The 18,218-nt window shown below is 41.9% G+C and overlaps 1 protein-coding gene across 1 annotated transcript; it reads left to right on the top strand.

Annotated features, from left to right (window-relative positions):
- The first annotated feature begins 1,528 nt into the window (after positions 1-1,528).
- Positions 1,529-2,724, top strand: LOC123482670 (interferon a3-like). Its single transcript, XM_045211148.1, has 4 exons — positions 1,529-1,678; positions 1,836-1,907; positions 2,084-2,239; positions 2,638-2,724. The coding sequence occupies exons 1-4, from the start codon at positions 1,529-1,531 to the stop codon at positions 2,722-2,724; spliced, it is 465 nt and encodes a 154-aa protein (XP_045067083.1).
- Positions 2,725-18,218: the final 15,494 nt, after the last annotated feature.

The following is an 18,218-nucleotide window of genomic DNA, read 5'->3' as shown; positions in this document are numbered from 1 at the left end:
GCCAGAGCCTTCCGCCAGACAGGATCAGCCAGAGCCTTCCGCCAGACAGGATCAGCCAGAGCCTTCCGCCAGACAGGATCAGCCAGAGCCTTCCGCCAGACAGGATCAGCCAGAGCCTTCCGTCAGACAGGATCAGCCAGAGCCTTCCGCCAGACAGGATCAGCCAGAGCCTTCCGCCAGACAGGATCAGCCAGAGCCGTCCAGCCAGGATCCGCCAGAGCCGTCCAGCCAGGATCCGCCATTCAGTCCGGTGCTGCCCCTTAGTCAGGTGCTGCCCCTTAGTCAGGTGCTGCCCCTTAGTCCGGTGCTGCCCCTTAGTCCGGTGCTGCCCCTTAGTCCGGTGCTGCCCGTTAGTCCGGTGCCGCCCCTTAATCCAGTGGGGTTTAGTTGGGGGGTGGTCATATGGAGGAGGCTAGGGAAGCGGGTGGTGACTAAGGTGGGGTGGGGACCACGACCAGGGCCAGAACCACCACCGTGGACAGACGCCCACCCAGACCCTCCCCGAGACTGTATGCTGGTGCGCCCGGAGTGCGCGCCTTTAGGGGGGGGTACTGTCACACCCTGGTTCTGGGACTCATTATTGTTGAGCCAGGGTGTGTGCAGTCTATGTGTTTATGTTCTATGTTGGGTGTCTAGGTTGTTGTTTTCTATGTTTGGTCAATGACTCCCAATCGGAGGTAACGAGTGTCAGCTGTCGGCTCGTTATCTCTGATTGGGAGCCATATTTATTCTGATTGTTTTCCTGTGGGTATTGTGGGTTTTTGTTCTTTATTCTGTCAGTGTGGCAGAGGACTTCACGTATCGGTCGTGTTTTGTTCCAGACTTTGATATTAATAAAGTCATGTTTCTTGGACACGCTGCGCCTTGGTCTTACTTGGACGACATCGACCCTCGTGACAGATCTTTATCTTTAAATAGGCAGTTGTGGTCCACAAACCACAATTACCCTTTAAGCAAGTCGTTCCAACGTAGTTGGAGACCATAGTTTCTGTTTGCGAATGGAAATGTCTTGCGTTTGCAAATACCATATAAAACGCTATTGTTTTCGAAGTGAAAGGCCAAACTCAAAATACGTATTTACTTAGGCTATCGTCTGACTAAAATCGGTTCACATGTATATATATATTTTCATATAAAACATGTTCCCTGTTGATAAGCCAATATTTCACGATAAAATAACAAATAATCAAGAATTTAACAATTCTTCGAGAGATGCACCTGTCCTTTCGGTGCATTTTCTCCAGACGGAAAACAATACTCTCAGGTACGAAAGCGCCTGTCTACCCGGACTTCCACCTTTCACTTTTGGAACACCGTGCAGAATTGTTGTATAAATGATCGACACAGAATTGGAGCATGTCAGAAGTCGGGAATTCGGGAAAGGGATCTAACAAGAAGTACACTTTATCTCTTTATCCTTTGGAGAATATATATTTTTTTGTCGGAATTAAAGTAGGCTATCTATCGGAAGTGTACCTATTTTGCATCCCGTTGATTGCGGCCAGACAGAGAACTACAGTAAGCTAAAATGGGTTCAATAAGCCTTTGGATGTTCCTGGTCCTGACGATTTGCACCTGGAATAAAACCATCGGATGCACTTGGATGAGTACACAACCTCCGCCTCGGAGCATGTTCCATGTGTTCAGCAACTACACCATAACGATGCTTGAGAAAATGGTAGGATACGGTAATGTTTATTCACTTGTATCTGGTCATTGAGCTGTTATCATCTTTTCAACTTTTCATGTGCTGCTATTTTAATTCAATTCCGTTATTCCTTTATGTATACAGTAATAATAATGCAATCTTTTGTTTCTATTTTTTGGCATCTCAGGGTGATGAAGTCTCTCCAAAATGTCTGATGACTTTCCCTTACGAGCTATATAGACAGGTCGACAATTTCAATGTAAGAAAAATGCGTAGCCTACACTCTTAGAAAAAATATGTTTTGTTTCTATCCAGAACCTTTTTTTCTAATAGTGTATATAATGAGGTTTTAACGAATATGCTATTTGCTATAATTTTCTTATATTTGTCCTCAATTCCTAAGGCACGTACTAATACCAATCACTCTTCTTCTAGGCTGACGACCAGATTGCCTTCATTTCGCAAACTCTGAACAAAATAATGAAATTGTACAGCAGTGATAAATATGAGTCCACCGCCTCGGACCAGAAAGGATTTTACAAGTCGTTTATGACATACCTCGAACGCCAGACCTCGGAGCTGGACAGATGCGTAAGTTTGTGTCATTTGTGATTTTCTCCGTTTAACGTTAATGCAAAAAGGTTAAAATGATCCTATCCTATTATATTATCATACAATGTGGTTAAAAGTGTTAAACAAATCATAATATTAAATTAATGACTTATATTTCGTTCCAACATGTAAAGGCTATACATTTACATTTCCATTTACGTTATTTAGCAGACGCCCATACCATCAAAGTCTGTCAAAGACGTGAACATAAATATGAGCAAACACTTTACAACTCTGGAGAGTTACTTGAATGGCACGGTAGGTTGGTCAATTTGTCTTACCAAGAGAGTACATTCACCAAATCGGGATACATTTATAAGTGATAATACAACATGTGTCTATTCTAAAATATTCACATGTGTATTTCATTCATGCAGGAATACAGCGCAAGCAGCTGGGAAGACATAAGGACAGTGGTGCTGCTACACATGGGAAGACTAGACACAACACGGACTAGCCAATAAGCCTTATGTGTGTGTGTAGAGATTATTTATTTATACATCTATTTATTTAAATATTTATTTACACGTTTATTTATTTGTTTTTGAACGTATTCATTTATTGTGTAGTAGGCTAATGTATTCACAACTCTGCAAAGTAAAACACTTTTTTTACTGAATAATTAGGTTGTGATAGATTTTTTTGGGCTATACACAATGTAACAATGTTTTCGTGCCTTTATTTTTGTATTTATGAATGCCATTGCATATTGTATTTGTTATTGCAACCTGATATGAAATGTTTGTTATTGTAACGATGAAAAACATTACAATTAAATAAATGTGGTCTCTACAGCTGAAATCTCGTTTAATCTAACATATGTACATATAGGCCTACTAAAAATGGCATTAGTTAGTCCTGATGCTGCAACCTGGTCTCAGAGCATGTAGTATTATTCTGTAAGTAACTCTGATACAAACCATTTAGTATGATATGTTATGTTTTGTATGGTATGTATTAATTTGTGGATCTCCATCACCCCTTTCGTATGCTAAATTACGAATTACAAATCGTATTATACGTTACGAATTGTCAAAATGTACAATATGTTATGAATTTTCAAAACGTACAATATGTTATGAATTTTCAAACGTATGAAATGTAATGGATTTTATCTAGGTGGCAAACATTATCTAGCTGGCTAACGTTAGTTAATCTAGGGATTAGGGTTAGGGGTTAGGGTTAAGTTTAGGAGTTAGATTAAAGAGTGAAGGATTAGTTAAAAGGGTTAAGATTATGGGGAAGGGTTAGCTTAATGGTTAAGGTTAGGGTTAGGGGAATGGTTAGCTAACATGCTAAGTAGTTGCAAAGTAGCAAAACAATAGTAAGTAGTTGAAAAGTAACTATTTACCTAAAATACTAAAGTTGTCTGTGATGAGATATGAACTCGCAACCTTTCGGTAGCTAGACTTTTGTTTTATATGCCTACCGAGACGCACAAATATCATACCCCCGTCTCCAAAAAATGATAACCTCCGCTGTTATTGTAATGGTGAGAGGTTAGCATGTCTTGGGGGTATGATATTAGTGTGTCTGTAACTTTCTCACTCGTCATTATTCAAGATTCATTCAGGATGATCCACAATCATGGTAGCATCAACATTAATTTAGAAGTGTTTAGAAACATATTCTTATTTACAATAAAGAGGACTCCAAAATGACACAATAAATTATTTACCATTCATTTCTATTGGGCACATATAAGTGAATTTGTCCCAAAACGTTTGTTCCCCTAAAATGGGGGGACTGTGTTCAAAAAGTGCTAGAATTTCCAAACAGTTCACCCAATATGGATCACAATATCCTCAAATTAAAGCTGACAGTCTGCACTTTAACCTCATAGTCATGTATAATTTCAAATCCAAAGTTCTGGAGTTCAGAGCCTAAACAGAAAATGTTTTGTCACTGTCCCAATACTTTTGGAGCTCACTGTATTCATGAAAAATGTAATGATATCCCGGTGTTAGGTCTTCAAAAGACTGAGGCATGTTTTCCTCAACGTTTTTACCTTGGCTTTGCTCCTTTAACATTTATTTTGTATTTATCATCTTTAGCCTCATAGAGATATTTCTGAGCGGTTTCCATTTTCTCCCACAGTTCATTTAGAAAGGACGGCCAGATCATTGCAGTGTTTGGGTGATATTATAACCATCTAGAGATTAATTACTATGCTTGATCATACTCAAAGGGATATTCAGTGTCTTGGGATTATTTCCTAACCTCCCCCGATCTACGCTTGTCTAAAATTGTATCGCATACATGCTTGTAGCCCTTTCCTGCAGTCAAATGACCTAGTATCCTCATGGGTGGAATATTATTCATATTTTTCATAACTCATAATTAATAAACATGATTTTTTATGCTGAAAATCTGGTGTTTATATGTCAAACAGTTTTGTTATATTTGAGTCTTCTGTGATGTATATTAAGTGTAATATTGGGATTCAAACTCAAAACTGAATACATTTCAACTATTTTGGAAGCTCATAACCACTTGTGTGAGGTGTATACTTTTGTTTCAAAGTAGATTTGTTTAAGACTACCAAGAAACACCCTGTGTGACCCTGATTTAGCCCACTGCAGTAAAAGGTTAAAGCTCATTGGTGGCTCTGAGGTTGAATCATTGTTTGAAATTCACTCTCCACTATCCTCTGACATTACAGAGATGGGAAGTTGCTCTCAAATCATGAAAACCACTACTTTTGCAAACAGATGGAAATTGTGTGATTTTTATGAAAATATTTGCTCCTGGATGTATTTAGTTGAACCACAGCTATGGGTGTGAAGACCTATGCGACCAATACGTTTTGTTTTTCACTTTGAAAATGTGGAGTAGGTTTTTTACATCATTGGGTAAAAATCCCAACATTAATCCCTTTTTAGATTTAATTTTAAAGCAGGAAAATGTGAAAAATTTGCAAGGGTGTGTAGACTTTCACAAGGCACTTTACATACAAAAATGTATCCACAAAACCCACTTGAGATTTATCAAATCTTTCAAATAATGTTTTACCTGTTCAAGCTATGAGAACATTAAAGTAAAGAGTAAAAAAATGTATATTCCACTAGTGCTTCCACTAGTTCCACTAGTGCTAAAAAAAAAAAAAACTGTGATGTTGGCAGGGGCAGACTGGGACTACAAATCAGCCCTGTCATTTCTAACACACCGGCCCCCATTAGCCAGATAATGATCATTATGCTAAAAAATCCCAAATTAGACAGGCCCAGTGGGCAAAAAATGGACCAGCTGGTCCAATTTTTGCAGAGTGGCCAGTCAGCCCCTGGATATTGGGAACACCTACTTTTAAAGTCTTGCTTTAACTAAAATTTATCAGGCCAATTGCAACCATCGATGGCAACCAGATTATTGACATTTTATCTTTTGTTAAACCATCAATGATGATGGAAAGCATGTGCAAGCATGCGCACAGAGAGTATTCCTCGAGTACAACAAAATGGAATAGAAATATTGCGTAAAAATTTCGGAATGACACCATTTCATGTATACAACATCTAAAGACCTGCATTATGGTACTGATATCTTGGCCATTTCCTATAATTACTGATCTGGGTGTTTTTGGAGCCTTTGTTCATGTTATATCCATGCCCCCACACTGCACAACAAGCCTGAAGAAGTATATCGCTGGTGGGGTAAGTTTCTCAAAACCAAGTGAAATCGCCCCAAAAAGTGTCTGGACACTTCTATAGCACTCCGTTTACATTTAAAAAAAATAGAGATTTGGTTAAAAAAGCAAACTTATCCTTTAACATGCAGGTGAATATAATCTCCTGTTTGTTGCATTTTAAGAAATCCATTGCTAACGCCCAGCTACATGGTAGCCCTTTCCTGAAGTCAATGACCAAAAGCGCCTTCTTTTGCATTCATGGTGTGGAATGTTATTCATATTTTTCATAATTTCATAATTCATTTATTTTTATTTTTTTACGACTGAATCCCTGTGTTTCTATGTCAAACTGTTTTGTTATTTTTCAGTCTTCTGTGATGTATATAAAGTGTAATATTGGGATGCAAACTAAAAATGTAATACATTTCAACTCTATATCTGACATGGTACAGGTGTCTTCTTTTTTTAAGCCCATAACAATGTGTGGGAGGTGTATACTTTCGTTTCAAAGCAGATTTGTTTAATACTACCAAGAATCACTCTGTGTGACCCTTATTTAGCCCACTGCAGTAAAAGGTTAAGTTCTGCCCCTTGGTTGCAATTGACCCACCTGCTTTGCACGGTAAGCAAGTCATTATGTGGTTATGATGGACTGTGATTGCTACTTACTTCAAAGTAAACCTGGGTCAAATACAAATGTCATACTTTTACATTTGAGCTGTGCTTCCTTTACGTAATTTTATAGGCATATTACAAAAGACAAGTTGATATACTTCACATGTAATGTCAATGTAAGTCAATTTCTCCATTTGTAACAAAAAAGTCCGTTGATTTTTGCAGTGATGAGGAAAAACAGAGTGACTCTTTTTCATGATGGTTTGCATTCACCCTGTGGTCTCTATTGCTGAGTTACGAACCATCTCATCCATTTTATTGCTAACAGGCCATGCCGGCCTGCAGGAGATTAAATAGATCAACTAGGTAGTTTGGGACACTTCTACACCAAATACATACCCCTCTATGAGTGGTATTAAATAAAGACAATGGTTTTCCGAAGCCAAATGCCCATGCAATAATTAATCCCAGTACACCGCATTTTTGTTGTATTAGCTAAATAATGTAACTGCACACAATGTAAAAATGTCTGCACACTTGTGAATCATTACATAGTGTAACACTATCTTGCATTATTCAAGTGTGCAACATTATCTGCAATATGGTTTGGTTGAAAGGCTCCTGTATACTTTGAATATCTTGCATATTTTTATATACTACGATATATACATTATGGTATTCATGGTATGTTAATATCTGCACAAACATGCAGCGTGAATGTGGCTTTGGCCACACTACATCCAATGTAACGTAAGGATGGTGTACAGTGTACACTCTAAAAAGTAGGGTTTCAGTAAGGGTTCTTCTAAGATCCTCAAAGTTCTTTGAAGAACCTTAGGGTTCTTGGCACTGAAAATTGCCCCCAAAAGGTTCTTCCAAGAACCGCATAGGAGGTGGGGTTCATCGAGGAACCTCATTAGTTGGTGGGGGGTTCTTGCAGGAACCTAACTGCCCAACTGAAACATTTGGATTTGAATTTGACAGGACAGCAGGTGCAGGCACTTAACTGAAAAATGTAAAGATCTCCACAATTTAAGGTAAGATTTGTCCCTTGTATGATCTAAATTGATATTGTTTTATGATGATACCATCTATCTTTTCAACAGAAAATGGACCCAATTCAATGGATATCAATCAACAAAGAGGTAAGAATATGTATGCTATAAGAATATGTTGAAGACTAGCTGTATTGGGTGCAGATGACTGAACTGTTCACTTTTGTGTCTGTGTCTGCAGGTATACAGACGAGGAGGCATCTGTAAACCTGTATGTCAATTGGTATTGGTATGTTATGCAGATCACATGTACAATCCTCCTCCCTTACCTCTTCAAGGAAAATCCCATAGACCTCTACATTATGAACAAGGTATGTGTATGAAAAAAAAATATCAAAATAGTTTTATTCATCCACATTTACCACAAAAACCAAGGTATGAATACTGTCATGTGCATGTTTTGTTAATCATCTGTATAATTACTATTTTTTTGAATTCACAGACTTCACCCTCCCTACACCTCTGATGAATATAACAGGAAACCTGTTCGATCACAATGCACTGCAAAATCATTCTGGCTATGGATACGGAGAACATCAACACATTAACATCAACAGGCCAGAGGATATGCCCATTGGACTTGGGCTCTGCTGGGAGTTTACCTTTTTTATTTTTATTTTATTCTGCTTTGCCACTAAAATCATAATAAACACTGACAACTAAAATATAGTGTTATTGTTGTTATTGTTAAGCGTATTACTACTACTAATAATAATAATAGGGGAGGGGGCCCAAAAGGTTCTTCAAAAGGTTATTTGAGGATCCATTAAAAGGGGTTCTTTGAATAACCCTTTTAAAGAGTTCTTCAAAGAACTTATAGGGGTTCCCCCACAGTTTCAATTTGAAGAACCCCGAAAGGATCCTCCAGGAACCTTTACTTTTTAGAGTGTAGAACAAAACTGTTTCAGTTTAGCCTTTCACTTCGAAAACAATAGCTTTTTATCTTGTCTTTGCAAAAGCAACACCTTTTTATTTGCACACAGAAACTATTGTCTGCAACTACGTTGGTAACACTTGCTTAAAGGGTAATTGTGGTTTGTGGACCACAACTGCCTATTTAAAGATAAAGATCAACCTTGTGTGGGTTCTAAAATATATTACACACTTAACATTACTTTATTTTGTTTTAGAAACGGGTTTCGGTGGTCTGAAATATTTTGGTAGAGCCCCTCCTATATGCTCCCGCTTTTCAGAATAAGACACTGGTAGCATATACAGTGCACAGCCAGTATAGACCTTGGGAATACTGTTTAAATTGGAGCCTATATTGCGGGTGCTTTTGAATCTGGGCCTATAGGCATGTGTGGGTAAAATATAGGTCTATCACGTAGATCATCTGTCAAAGTATTCAATATTCCTGTGTTTTCATTGGACTTATTGGAGATATGTGAGTTTATGGGACCTCTGCATCTACACTGTGTGCACAATTATTAGGCAAGTCAGTATTTTGACCATATCATCATTATTATTCATATTTCCCAACTCCAAGCTGTATAAACTGGAATGCTTATTGGATTTAAACATATCAGGAGATGATTATTTGTGTAAGGAGGGATGGTGTGGCCTAAGGAGATCAACACCCTATATCAAGGTGTGTATAATTATTAGGCAGCTTATTTTCCTCAGGCAAAATTAGCCAAATAATAGATTTAACTGACTCTGAAAAGTCCAAAATTGTAAAAAGTATTTCAGAGGGATGCAGCACTCTTGAAATTGCTAAGATATTGGGGCGTGATCACAGAACAATCAAACGTTTTGTTGCAAATAGTCAACAGGGTCGCAAGAACCGTGTTGAGAAAAAAAGACGCAAATTAACTGCCAAAGATTTGAGAAGAATCAAACGTGAAGCTACCAGGAACCCATTATCCTCCAGTGCTCTCATATTCCAGAACTGCAACCTACCTGGAGTGGCCAGAAGTACAAGGTGTTCAGTGCTCAGATACATGGCCAAGGTAGGAAGGCTGAAACCCGACCACCACTGAACAAGACACATTAGTTGAAACATCAAGACTGGGCCAAGAAATATCTGAAGACAGATTTTTCAAAGGTTTTATGGACTGATGAGATGAGAGTGACTCTTGACGGACCAGATGGATGGGCCCCTGGCTGGATCAGTAACGGGGCACGGAGCTCCACTTCGACTCAGACGCCAGCAAGGTGGAGGTGGGGTACTGGTATGGGCTGGTATTATTAAAGATGAGCTAGTTGGACATTTTCGGGTTGAAGATGGACTCAAACTCAACTCCCAAACCTACTGCCAGTTTTTAGAAGACACTTTCTTCAAGCAGTGGTACAGGAAAAAGTCTGCATCTTTCAAGAAGACCATGATTTTTATGCAGGACAATGCTCCATCGCATGCATCGAAGTACTCCATTGCGTGGCTAGCCAGTAAAGGCCTTAAAGATGAAAGAATAATGACATGGCCCCCTTCCTCACCTGACCTAAACCCTATTGAGAACTTGTGGTCCCTTCTTAAACGGTCGATTTACGGTGAAGGAAAACAGTACACCTCACTGACCAGTGTCTGGGAGGCTGTGGTTGCTGCTGCACAAAAAGTTGATTGTCTACAGATCCAGAAACTGACAGACTCCATGGATGGAAGGCTTATGACTGTTATCGAAAGAAGGGTGGCTATATTGGTCACATAAATTTTTTTGATATGTCAGAAATGTTTATTTGAAAATTTTGAGTTGTTTGTTTATTATTCTCACTATAACAGATGAAAAGTGAGAGGGGGAACTTTTCATTTTTCATTTAGTTGCATAATAATTCTGCACACTAATAGTTGCCCAATAATTGTGCACACATAGATATTCTCCAAAGAAAGCCAAAACCTCACTTTTACTTTCTTAAATATTCAGGTTTGAGTTTTTGGATTTTGGATTGACCGAGAGCACTGTAGTTGTTCAATAATAAAATGAATCCTCAAACATACAACTTGTATTATTATTATTATCTTTCCATTAAAGCAACTAGAGTAACAGCATGGTTTTAAGAGTGATTGCTATTCTTTGAATTTTTGATTTCTTGTAAAAAATCCCTCAGGATGCTCCCCATTTCAGCTTTCACGACCTCCCATGAGCACAAGCTGAAACGCTGAAAGAAAAAACGTGAAACAAATATGTTTTAGGTTAAAATAATAAATAATACACCATAGGTATTAGACCTACTCCACCCCTCTCAATAGTTTAGATTTGAAACACAGTTGACAAACAAATGCAACGTATGAGATGTTTTACCTCACCGGAAAGAAAGTCGTCCAGCTGTTTAAAGTAGCTCTTAACCATATCTCCAATTGGAAGGTTTTGACGCAGACGCATGTCTCTGACCTAAAATAGTAAACAAATAACAACATTAATATAACTATCCATGTGATTACATGAAAAAAAAAAATTGTATAATAAGCTACAGGTAAAACATTTAACATCACCAAGAACGTACACATTCTGAAGAGGTACTATTTTGTCGACAAGAAGGTCTTGGAGCTCCCTGGGTTTGATGGTATTCCATTTCTGATAGAGGAATTATGATTATGACTAAAATTGTTGACTCCAATACTGATGATGACTGTGTGAACTGTGTTAGGGTTATCATTATAAACCCACTAACAGAGGGGGTGAGTTAGAAACTGCTGAGACAAACATTCCAGGATGAAGGGGACTGAGAAACTGGTTAAAGGCCTCCTAAAGGTGGGCGGAGCAAAGTGCCTGTGTGTTTTTTGGCGGCAGAGCTCTCCGTGATTAAACATACAGATCATTCTTGCTGGTTGTGGACCTTTGTTTAATTCATGATTAAACCAGAGTCTTACACCCTCTGGGAATTATTCAGAGCATTAAGTTTGATTAATTAGAGATAGAAATTCTCGTGACAATTTCACAACAGTCCGTTTTTTTTGGGAAGAGCTCGCCGGCTTGTTGAAACGCAAGTCTCAGTGTCCAAAGCTTTTCCCCCTCCTGTAATCATAATAACACCCCGTGTACCCATGCAATTGAACTAGTCTAACACTAAAATTGTAGCCTCTCATGATCTCGAGCATCACCTCTAATGAAAGCCTTGGACGTTGGACCATTATAATTTCCGCCTCTTGGATACAGCCTCTTGGTCTCCTCTCCTATACCACACACAAAAGACGCCATATCTCAATAAAGTAACTGAATAAATGAATGAATCAATCTCCAATCATCTATTTTGCAGCTAGAATACATAACGTGTGATCTCAGCCTACGCTACCAGTCAAAAGTTTGGGCTCATGATTGGTGTAATCATTGCAGTGTGTAATGCAGTGTAGCCTAGCTCGTTTTACACAGGGCAAAAGACTTGAGGCTGAGACAAAATCATTAGAAAGACAGGGTCTGGTGACGTCAATGGACAGAAACATATTAGAAATATGGGCCTACACCTACTTTCATAGTTTTGATGTCTTCACTATTATTCTACAATGTAAAAAAATAGTGAAAATAAAGAAAAACCCTTGAATGAGTAGGTGTTCTAAAATGTTTGACTGGTACTGTGTATTCAGCCCATATTTCTAATATGTTTCTGTCCATTGACGTCACCAGACCCTGTCTTTCTAATGATTTTGTCTCAGCCTCAAGTCTTTTGCCCTGTGTAAAACGACCTAGGCTACACTGCATTACACATTGCAATTATTACACCAATCATGAGCCCAAACTTTTGACTGGTAGCGTAGGCTGAGATCACACGTTATGTATTCTAGCTGCAAAATAGATGATTGGAGATTGATTGATTCATTTATTCAGTTACTTTATTGAGAAATGGCGTATTTTGTGTGTGGTATAGGAGAGGAGACCAAGAGGCTGTATCCAAGAGGCGGAAATTATAATGGTCCAACGTCCAAGGCTTTCATTAGAGGTGATGCTCGAGATCATGAGAGGCTACAATTTTAGTGTTAGACTAGTTCAATTGCATGGGTACACGGGGTGTTATTATGATTACAGGAGGGGGAAAAGCTTTGGACACTGAGACTTGCGTTTCAACAAGCCGGCGAGCTCTTCCCAAAAAAAACGGACTGTTGTGAAATTGTCACGAGAATTTCTATCTCTAATTAATCAAACTTAATGCTCTGAATAATTCCCAGAGGGTGTAAGACTCTGGTTTAATCATGAATTAAACAAAGGTCCACAACCAGCAAGAATGATCTGTATGTTTAATCACGGAGAGCTCTGCCGCCAAAAAACACACAGGCACTTTGCTCCGCCCACCTTTAGGAGGCCTTTAATATGGACTTCGTCTTTTACCAAATAGGGCTATTTTCTGTATACCACCCTACCTTGTCACAACAAAACTGATTGTCTCAAACGCATTATGAAGGAAAGAATTCCACAAATTACCTTTTAAGAAGGCACACCTGTTAATTGAAATGCATTCCAGGTGACTACCTCATGAAGCTGGTTGAGAGAATGCAAAGCTGTCACCAAGGCAAAGGGTGGCTAGTTGAAGAATCTCAAATCTAAAATATATTTTGATTTGTTTAACACTTCTTTGGTTACTATATGATTCCATATGTGTTATTTCATAGTTTTGATGTCTTCACTATTATTCTACAATGTAAAAAAATTGTAAAAATAAAGAAAAACCCTTGAATGAGTAGGTGTTGTCACGATCATCGTAAGCAACGGACCAAGGCGCAGCGTGATATGCGTACATCTTTTTAATGTGTACTTAGCAACACGATACAAACAACAAAAACAACAAAACGAAACGTGAAGTCCTCGGTCATAAACACACAAACCTACACGGAACAAGATCCCACAAATGACAAGTGCAAAACAGGCTGCCTAAGTATGGTTCCCAATCAGAGACAACTAGCCACAGCTGCCTCTGATTGGGAACCACCCCGGCCAACATAGAAACACATGAACTAGAACATGAACATAGAACACTAAACATAGAAACTAACACCCTGGCCGAACATATAAGAGTCCCCAGAGCCAGGGCGTGACAGTACCCCCCCCAAAGGCGCGGACTGCAACCGCGCCAACTAAACCCAACAGGGGAGGGGCCGGGTGGGCATTCCGCCTCCCGCTGGCTGGAGCTGGACTGGACATCGGTGGAGCGGATTGCTTAGGCTCCGGTGTGGAGCAGCTGACTGGTACCTGACCAGGCACCGGTGGAACAGGCACGGGCTGTGCCGGACTGACGACGCGCACCACTGGCTTGGTGCGGGGAGCAGGAACAGGCCGGACCGGGCTGGCGACCCGCACCACTGGCTTGGTGCGGGGAGCAGGAACAGGCCGGACCGGGCTGGCGACGTGCACCACTGGCTTGGAGCGGGGAGCAGGAACAGGCCGGACCGGGCTGGCGACGCGCACCACAGGCTTGGTGCGAGGGGCAGGAACAGGCCGGGCCGGGCTGGCGACGCGCACCACAGGCTTGGTGCGAGGGGCAGGAACAGGCTGGGCCAGGCTGGCGACGTGCACCACAGGCTTGGTGCGAGGGGCAGGAACAGGCAGGGCCGGGCTGGCGACGCGCACCACTGGCTTGGTGCGAGGGGCAGGAACAGGCCGGGCCGGGCTGGCGACGCGCACCACAGGCTTGGTGCGAGGGGCAGGAACAGGCCGGGCCGGGCTGGCGACGCGCACCACTGGCTTGGTGCGAGGGGCAGGAACGGGTCGGGCCAGACTGGGAACACGCACCACTAACTTAGTGCGGGGAGCAGGAACGGGTTGGGCCGTACTGGGAACACGCACCACTAACTTAGTGCGGGGAGCAGGAACGGGTCGGGCCGGACTGGGAACATGCTCCACTAACTTAGTGCGGGAGCAGGAACGGGTTGGGCCGTACTGGGAACACGCACCACTAACTTAGTGCGGGAGCAGGAACGGGTCGGGCCGGACTGGGAACATGCACCACTAACTTAGTGCGGGGAGCAGGAACGGGTTGGGCCGTACTGGGAACACGCACCACTAACTTAGTGCGGGGAGCAGGCACGGGTTGGGCCGTACTGGGAACACGCACCACTAACTTAGTGCGGGGAGCAGGAACGGGTTGGGCCGCATTGGGAACACGCACCACTAACTTAGTGCGGGGAGCAGGAACGGGTCGGGCCAGACTGGGAACACGCACCACTAACTTAGTGCGGGGAGCAGGAAAGGGTTGGGCCGTACTGGGAACACGCACCACTAACTTAGTGCGGGGAGCAGGAACGGGTTGGGCCGTACTGGGAACACGCACCACTAACTTAGTGCGGGAGCAGGAACGGGTTGGGCCGTACTGGGAACACGCACCACTAACTTAGTGCGGGGAGCAGCAACGGGTTGGGCGTACTGGGAACACGCACCACTAACTTAGTGCGGGGAGCAGGAACGGGTTGGGCCGTACTGGGAACATGCACCACTAACTTAGTGCAGGGATCAGGAACGGGCCGGACCGGACTGGTGACACACACCACTTGCTTAGTGCGAGGAGCGGGACTGGGTTTCCTCATAAACCTCCGCTCCCTCTGCTGCCTAACCAGTTCCTCTCGCCGTGCCTCTACACTCTCCTTCTCCCTTATCGCCTCCAGTAGCTCCTCCCTCTGACCAACTAACTCCTGCTACCTCATGAACAATAGCCCCCGTAACCTGGTGGCCTCCTCTCCTATTCTACCGATACGTCCTGTAGCTGCCTCCAGCAGCCCCGTCGTCCATGCCGTGTGCCCCCCCAAAAAATGTTATTGAGGGTGCCTCTCGCCTGTCCGACGACGACACTGTTGGCGCCGTACCTCCTCTCTCGCCAGGGCTTTAACCTTTGCCCATGGCCCTTTGCCCGCGAACATGTCCTCCCAGGACCACCATTGGCCCACCTGGGCCATCGCCAACTTCTCCAGCTCCTTACCCGGCGTTTGCTCCGAAACACGCTGCTTGGTCCTGTTTTGGTGGGATCTTCTGTCACGATCGTCGTAAGCAACGGACCAAGGCGCAGCGTGATATGCGTACATCTTTTTAATGTGTACTCAGCAACACGATACAAACAACAAAAACAACAAAACGAAACGTGAAGTCCTCGGTCATAAACACACAAACCTACACGGAACAAGATCCCACAAATGACAAGTGCAAAACAGGCTGCCTAAGCATGGATCCCAATCAGAGACAACTAGCCACAGCTGCCTCTGATTGGGAACAACCCCGGCCAACATAGAAACACATGAACTAGAACATGAACATAGAACACTAAACATAGAAACTAACACCCTGGCTCAACATATAAGAGTCCCCAGAGCCAGGGCGTGACAGGTGTTCTAAAACGTTTGACTGGTACTGTATATTCAGCCCATATGTCTAATATGTTTCTGTCCATTGACGTCACCAGACCCTGTCTTTCTAATGATTTTGTCTCAGTTTCAAGTCTTTTGCCCTGCTGGGATGGTGTAAAAGGAGCTAGGCTACACTGCATTACACACTGCAATGATTACACCAATCATGAGTCCTGGCCTGCCCTGCCTTTTTTAGTGCTGCCTAAAACCAGCATTTCTGTGTACGGTGGCACTTTAGGAGGCGGAGTCAAAGTGGTTTTCCAAAGTCATTTTTGATTTGAGCGGGCGACTGTTCATTCTCTAAAGGAAGAGAGCGCAAAGATGAGAAGTAGAACCGGAGGTAAACTTTGTTAGCTTGCTATTACCATAGCACATTTTGTTGGCCCATGATGATGTTATTCAGAGTTATTGACCTCACAGTAAGCCAGATTTAAGTAATTTACATTTCAACATGTTGACTCAAAAGCTGCACTGACAGAAAAGGTTAAGCTAACTAACGTGAGGACTACCCAGTCTAGCTAGAAGTGCAGCTTCATTAGCAACCTAGCAAATTTCATGAGCAGGGTTTTGACAGTACAGTTATTGATTAGCTATCTGGACACTGAATCCAACTGCTGGAGCTCTGTTCACCACCCAACAAAGTATCACTAGCTAACCAATTACTGTCTAATCAAGTACTGTCCAAATATGCAAAAAATATATCCTAATAAAGATAGCTAGCTAATTTAAGGCTAACATGGCTAACATGACGTTAGTGTTTTGGTAACATCAGCTCAATTCGCTAGCTAACGTTACGTTATCTGTTGAAAAAACAAAGCTGGATAGTAGCTGTTACATTTTTTTCCAATTTATAGAAGATGGAATTGAAGACGCAGCTCAGCAAACACAGAGACGGTTGTTGTATTTGCAGGAGTAAGTTAATAGATTGTGTGTTTGTGTGTGTGTGTGTGTGTGTGTGTGTGTGTGTGTGTGTGTGTGTTTACAATATAATTATTTAGCATCTAACAGTAGCTACATAGATGGGTTGGCTGACAACGTCAAGAAAACGGTGTGCGGCATGGTGTAAGGTTCTGTATTTGTTTTCTTAGTTCACCTTGTGTTCTTGTACGTAGCCCTGTTTCTTTGTGTTCTTGAACGTAGACCTGTCTTTCATTTTTGTTAATTGATTTCACCTGTGTTAGTTACTCCCCTGGTCTCATCAGCTCCTTATTTAGTGCAGTTCTTTCTGTTTGTGCCTTGTGAGGTATTGTTCATTTTGACTCGACTAAGCCTTTTCCTAGCTCGTTTGTGAGAAGCAGTTTTAGCCTTCAGTCCTAGTTTTGTTTCACCTGCCTGTTTCCCTACCTGTGTATGACCATTGCCTGCCTGTGACCACGATTCCTACCTTCTGCGAAGGCGTAATAAACACCTGCCGCACTCTGCGCGTGAATCTACACCTTTTTCTCCCTGAGTATTCATTCCAGAATCCCTCACCTAAAACGGAATGGATTCAGCGGAACTACAGTGGAGCCTAACCCGGCAAGAGGAGCGTTTGGAGGTAATCGGGATTTAATGGTGCTCCGTGGGATGTTCAAAGTTTCTGTTTTTTTTTATAACCCAACCCTGATCTGTACTTCTCCACAACTTTGTCCCTGACCTGTTTGGAGAGCTCCTTGGTCTTCATGGTGCCGCTTGCTTGGCGGTGTCCCTTGCTTAGTGGTGATACAGACTCTGGGGCCTTTCAGAACAGGGGTATATATACTGAGATCATGTGACAGATCATGTGACACTTAGATTTCACACAGGTGGACTTTATTTAACTAATTATGTGACTTCTGAAGGTAATTGGTTGCACCAGATCTTATTTAGGGGCTTCATAGCAAAGGGGGTGAATACATATGCACACACCACTTTTCCATTATTTATCTTTTAGAATTTTTAAAAAAAAAAAATTTCATTTCAATTTACCAATTTGGACTATTTCGTGTATGTCCATTACATGAAATAAAAATAAAAATCCATTTAAATTACAGGTTGTAATGAGGCAAAGTAGGAAAAATGCCAAAGGGGATGAATACTTTTGCAAGGCACTGTACGTGTGTGTATAGTGCGTATGTTATCGTGTGTGTATGCATGTGTCTGCGCCTATGTTTGTGTTGCTTCACAGTCCCCGCTGTTCCATAAGGTGTTTTTTAATATGTTTTTTAAATCTAATTTTACTACTTGGATCAGTTACTTGATGTGGAATAGAGTTCCATGTAGTCATGGCTCTATGTAGTACTGTGCGCCTCCCATAGTCTGTTCTGGACTTGAGGACTGTGAAGAGACCTCTGGTGGCATGTCTTGTGGGGTATGCATGGGTGACCGAGCTGTGCACCAGTAGCTCGAACAGACAGCACGGTGCACCCAACATGTCAACACATCTCA

Source organism: Coregonus clupeaformis, chromosome 35 (assembly GCF_020615455.1).
Source record: "Coregonus clupeaformis isolate EN_2021a chromosome 35, ASM2061545v1, whole genome shotgun sequence".
Lineage (NCBI taxonomy): Eukaryota > Metazoa > Chordata > Actinopteri > Salmoniformes > Salmonidae > Coregonus > Coregonus clupeaformis.
This window is presented reverse-complemented; position numbering and strand designations above follow the sequence as displayed.